The 5941-nt window shown below is 40.5% G+C and overlaps 1 protein-coding gene across 1 annotated transcript in view; it reads right to left on the reverse strand.

The window, feature by feature from the left end:
* Window positions 1–5941, reverse strand: part of CRELD2 (cysteine rich with EGF like domains 2) — an 18017-nt gene that overhangs the window by 6281 nt on the left and 5795 nt on the right. Inside the window, exons 2-4 of the mRNA XM_018568234.1 lie at window positions 3898–3980; window positions 3592–3702; window positions 277–368 (exon numbers count right to left, since the gene is read on the reverse strand). Coding sequence (XP_018423736.1) covers window positions 277–368; window positions 3592–3702; window positions 3898–3980 — 286 coding nt within the window. The remainder of the gene's footprint in view (window positions 1–276; window positions 369–3591; window positions 3703–3897; window positions 3981–5941) is intronic.

The raw sequence follows: 5941 nt of genomic DNA on the forward strand, positions 1-5941 counted from the left end.
AGATACTTGCACCGTGATAAAATCATGTTATAAAACAAATTAAAATCAACTGTGATGGGCACACCTGCTTAACTGCCACAAACAGTGAGCAAATATCTCAGCTCTGGAGTCCATAAGAGACATACAAATATTAGGTGGCCCTATAATATTACACAAGCACATTCTTATGATTTTTATTATAATAAATTGAAGGAAGCACGTATTTGTTCTTACAAAGCTTGTTGTGTATACTGAAATATATTCAACTGATTCTGTCATGCTCTACCTTTCCTTTACCTAAGCAGTCAGGTCCGTATGTTCCAGAAGGACAACAGACTTTTATAGTCTCAATGCAAAACCATTTCAATAAATCTGGATACTTCTTCTGCCTGTAAAAATATGGCAATTAAAACGCAGTTAAGTAACTATCAATAATAACAGTAATTCTTAAAATTGCAGTGATATAACACATTGTAATAGAACACCATGCAAAGCTCTTTTTGTGCAGGATAGGCAGGGAAAAGGTTAGATACATTGTCATGTTCATAATCACTTTGGGACTGGAGCAATTTTTTTGCACATATTATAAAATCTGAATTTTTGGCAAAACTGTTTCAAATGCCCTAACAATGATATATTTTCTATAAGCAGAGGCCCCGTCGAATTAAAAAAAATAAAAAATACTACTTTTATGTCACACAATATTTATGTAAATGTTTATCACAAGGATATTAGGAAAAAATACACTAAACTGAATGTAGTGCATACAACAATTTTGGTAAAATATAAAAGATGGGGTGGTGAACGTGCCTGTGAAATGCACAAAACTACTGTGGCCAAAATTGCCCATAGGCATTTAAAAAAAAAAAAAAACCTTTACTAGTCATCAGTTTAGAGTTAACAGTGTGTAATGGCCCTAGAATTATTGCTTTTACACCAACGTTTGTAGCAAAATGTAATGTGTGTGGTGCATTTGTTGCTTTTGCACATGGGTGCACCCAAAGCTTGTTTGCATTTGTATGTGTATGTACATGGGGGTGGAGAGCTTTTCCTTTAGTTTTTTTTTCTTTATGGAGACATCAGAGGTCTATTAAACCCCTAACGTCACCTATTGACCCCACTGAAGCACAGATCATGCTTAACCAGCTTCTTCTCCAGCCATAGTAGCTTGAGAAATGACAGCCTGAAACCAGAAGTGACAAAAGCCTGGTTGCTTTCGGGTTTAGTAACCAGAAGGGAAATAAGCAACTGGATATGTGCACCCACCATGCCAGTCCTGGGCCAACATGAGGGACAGTTGAGCCTGAGACAGTCCATGTACTCATTGTACTCCTGACCGCTCATCCATTCAGATAAGATGGGTGCACGGTAGTTGATGGATGGCCACCGTCTCAGGGATATGAAAGAATATGTACACTGGCACTCCAATAGCAGATAGAATACGTCTATTGACGTACGTGCAAAACATACTTGATGCGACGTTTCGGGGGTCACGTAGGATCCCCTTCATCAGGCAGAACAAGCCTGAGTCTGAGATATGCGTCAGGGGAACTGTACCAAGTTCAAGGCTGAAGCAGGTTTGATCACTTTAGGACCAGGACATATAGATATGTACAGAAGTCCTAAAGTGGTTAAGGTAAACCTTTCCCAAGAGACACATGGGGTTGCCATTGCCAATGTTCTCTGTAGATGCTAGTTGTCTGGCTGGAACACTGACCAACTGGTTTCAGCAGGGTCCGAGTCACTAATGTGGAACAAGTATGCAGTATGCATATTGAAGAAAAAATGGAGTCCATTCTTTCAACATTCATTTGCAAAATCCTGTAGGAGTTGCTGACACTGTATCTGGCTTCCTAATAGATTCTCAAAAGGAATATATAAAGAATGAGCATCACAGAAGACAAACAAATAAGTCACATCACAAGTGAAATCAGAATTCTTAATTTGCATACCTGTGCAGTAACTATTAAATGTATTTAAAGTAAACCAAGCCATTTCTCTTGCTATGCAATCTAGCAGACATGTGTAAGCTGATTATACCTCCCTCTCTCCTATAACAGCTCTCTAGCAATCCTGAGAAAGCAACTGTGAAAACCTGGTGTAAAAAATCCACTTTACCTTAAAAGAAAACTATGTGTTTGGTTCTACCTGGATACAATTACATCATCTCTCCTTTCCCAATTCTCATGATTATTTTTCTACAGGCTGAGGTTGCCTTATAGAAAAAAAAATTATTCCAGCCAATGGTAAAAGAAGGGGAAAGGAAGTTAGACTGTAAAAAGGTAACGTTGATTTTTACAAAAATAATCAAAAATGTGCAGCCAAGGCAATTCATGTTTGTTTTTACATAGATGCATAGGAATAAACCATTATTATATTAATGTTCAGAGTCAAAGCGGCTTCTGGATAATATGAAGGATATATAGAAATGGCTGTAGAGTTACCAAACCAATGTACTCACTATATTATCAGATTTTCCAGTCTGCTTATTTGATAACAACACAATAATAATGAGTGGGAGAATAATCTGCACATCACACACAAACCTTTGTAGAAAATGGGTCTCATTCTGTCATAGGGGTATATTATTGTTTTTACACAACTTTCGCCCAGGTTTTCCACATTTTTCCAACTGAATCCAATTAGAAAATTGTGTGAATTTTGTATAATAGCTGTGTGCATCTTGTGTGAAAAATAGGATTTTGTACTCACCGTAAAATCCTTTTCTCTCCGTTCATTGAAGGACACAGGCAACAGATCGTAGATCCTGAATGGTAGGGTAATATCGCCACCTGCAGGAGAAGGACGCTAGGCACAAAACTAAAGACCAATTACAGCCTAGGGGCGGCCCCTGCCGGTGGCCAAACCCCCCACCTGCTGACAAGTCTCCAGTTTAGTAACAAGCAGTTAGGAGTGTACACCCCATAAAGAGGGCGGGGCCTGTGTCCTTCAATGAACGGAGAGAAAAGGATTTTACGGTGAGTACAAAATCCTATTTTCTCTCCCGTTCATTGAAGGACACAGGCAACAGATCGTAGATCCTGAATGGTAGGGACGTCACCAAGCAGTAACACACTGGAGGGATGGGCAACAATAAAACACCCAAAAGGCCCCTCAAAGCGCCGCCTGCAACACTTTGCGCCCCAAACCAGCATCTGGCAATGCTAACACGTCCACCTTGTAGAACTTAACAAAGGTGTGAACAGAAGACCAAGTAGCGGCCTTACAAAAGATCTACGATCTGTTGCCTGTGTCCTTCAATGAACGGGAGAGAAATATTTATTAATAGACCCCATAAACAATTGATTAATAGATTAGTTACAAACGATCTTTAGACTGAAATCGCTTGTTTGACACAAGAAAAAAATTGATTTGGTCAGAGATTTGACAGGATTTTCCACCAGGACCAATAATGCCTTTTTAATATAACAATTTTGTTTTGATCAAACTGTCCATTTATTTTAATTGATTTCTAAACTATGGCCATTCATTAAAATGATCATTATATCACCTAATCTACCACTAAGTCCACCTGTGCCCAGGCATTCAAACAAATGAAAAACCACTAAATTCATGATATACCCCCCAAAAAAAAAAAAAATCAAAGCTTACATCTTGAACCACCATTTTTCAATCTGTTCTTCATGTTCCTCTACCATAAGATTGCACTCAAAGTCAGTGCTGTCACAAAGTCTTTCTATAATCTCCACTAGGCGTATCTCACTGTAAGAAAAACGTTGGAATTAGTAAAATACTGCAACTATTCAAACAAAGTAATAAAATATATAAAACATTTTTAGATCTCCAGGTTGTGCAAAATTCTGTTCAATTTATCCATTTTTTTTTACTAAACTGAATAGGTTTGAACCCTTCTGCAATAATAATAATAAATAATAATAAAGGTTAATGTTTCAATACCTAGACTCATATTTTGATAAAGTTTTTTCTTCCCAAGCAGTGTTCCCTCCTCCAAAATTCTTTTTTGATGTCTCTTCAAGACCCTGTAAAAAAATACATAAAGTATACGTTTATTTTTCAGCTGCACAAGTTGGATGAGTGCTGGAAACTGATATTTTGCTTTTTGAGAGGGTCTTGTCAAGTTTCTGCTTTTAAATGTTACCTGCATTTTAAAGTTTTACATTCATATGCTAATCAATCCAGATGTTAGGAGTCTGAATAACTGTTTGACCTGCTGGGTTTCTGGATTTCTTGAAGTAGTACTTTCTGGAGCCAGGAGACCAACATTGGTGGTTTTCAGTTGAGTCCCAGAGTGTCCCTGACTTCTAGCCCATCCCTAAAACCGAGCAGGCCATAAATTATGCAAATTTTGGCCAGTTCTTGTCGCTGTTGGGCACCCTCTCGGCCAGATCAGCTGATCAAAGAAGCCGGTTTGAAAATCTTCGAACAAACAGAACCGGCAACCAATGAACTGGCAAGGAAACAGCGGGAATTCCTCTATGCTGCCTTTTCTTCTTGCATCTTCTGTTCCATGAAGCTGTGCAATGTCCCCATCAACTCATCCCCCGCCTGAATGTGTTGATAGCTTATTGTATGCTGCCAATCTTGGTCTTGCAAGCTGACTGACAGTTAAAATTGGACCGTACCCATATCTTTAAAATAACAACAAACACACCTTTAGAAATGTTTAGTAATGACAATCTACAAACACATACTTCTAGATAATTGCCGGCTTTGTATTCTTTATTTCATTTTTATTTCCCAGTCTTCCGGCAGTGGCCATGTATACTAAGGGCAGATTATCAGCTCCCCATTTACTATCTGTAACTCTGGCACATCTGACTAGACATGTAACTAGGACATGTGATGTGCTGCCTGTTTGCAACACACCAGATACAAGTAGTGTGAATTGGAACAATTAAAACAAGGCTATTTGTCTTGTCCTCGCACGGTGACTGTGTTGAGCAATGTAGCCCAAGCAGGTGGTGTAAATGAACCCTTTAAAGAGAACTATAGGGTAAGTGGTTTTTCCCCATAGCTCTCTTTAGGGTCACAGGAGGGCATATACTAGCGTCCTCCCGTGACCCAAGGCCCAGTATATCGCGGGGTATTGCCAGCGATATACTGTGAGCGCCGCAGCCGGGACAGATCCCAACATTACTGTCGAGATCCACCCAGCTGCGTGAGTGACAGCTGGCTCTGCCTATCTAGAGGCAGAGCTAACTGTGCATGCCTCCTCCCCCGTTTGTTCCTCCACTCAGCGCTGAAGGATCGGAGAGGGGGGAATCCCTGTGTGGAGTGGTGACCGACAGTCACCGCTCACTGCAGGGAGATGATCGGGAAGTGAGCGGATCGGCTGCATGTTTCTGCTCACTTCCCGATCAATAGAGCCGACTTGGGACAGCTTCTTTGTCACAGGTCGGCTCTAACTATGAGGATGAGTGGAAATCACTCACCTCATAGTTATGCTTTAATTTGTCACTTAAGGTGACATTAAAGTCACAACTCCCCCCCCCCCCATGTTGCTTTAAGGACTTACCTTAAATGCCTCTTGATCCGAATATCTTCTTCCTTCCACTTGTTTTCAGCAACCCCTCCAGCGCTGGTGCCGGTCTCTGATCCTGATGATGTTTCTTCCTGTCCCACAGTGTCTGTCCTAAGTGCATACTTACCTCAAATGCCTCTTGATCCGAATATCTTCTTCCTTCCACTTGTTTTCAGCAACCCCTCCAGCGCTGGTGCCGGTCTCTGATCCTGATGATGTTTCTTCCTGTCCCACAGTGTCTGTCCTAAGTGCATGTTCACGACTACGTGCATTGACTTATAGCAAGTCTCTCCTCTTCTTCCCGCCGGTGATCTCTACTGTGTATGCACCAGCACTTATCCTCCTGCACGGACGCTCGGAAAGCAACAGATCTTCAGACGGGAACGAGCGGCAGAGACAGAGGTAAGTTTTTACCTGTTTGGTTATTTTTTAATTTTGCATGCAGTGATTATATATATA

The sequence above is a fragment of the Nanorana parkeri genome, unplaced genomic scaffold, assembly GCF_000935625.1.
Source record: "Nanorana parkeri isolate BGI_ZX_2015 unplaced genomic scaffold, ASM93562v1 scaffold1158, whole genome shotgun sequence".
NCBI classification, from domain to species: Eukaryota; Metazoa; Chordata; class Amphibia; order Anura; family Dicroglossidae; genus Nanorana; species Nanorana parkeri.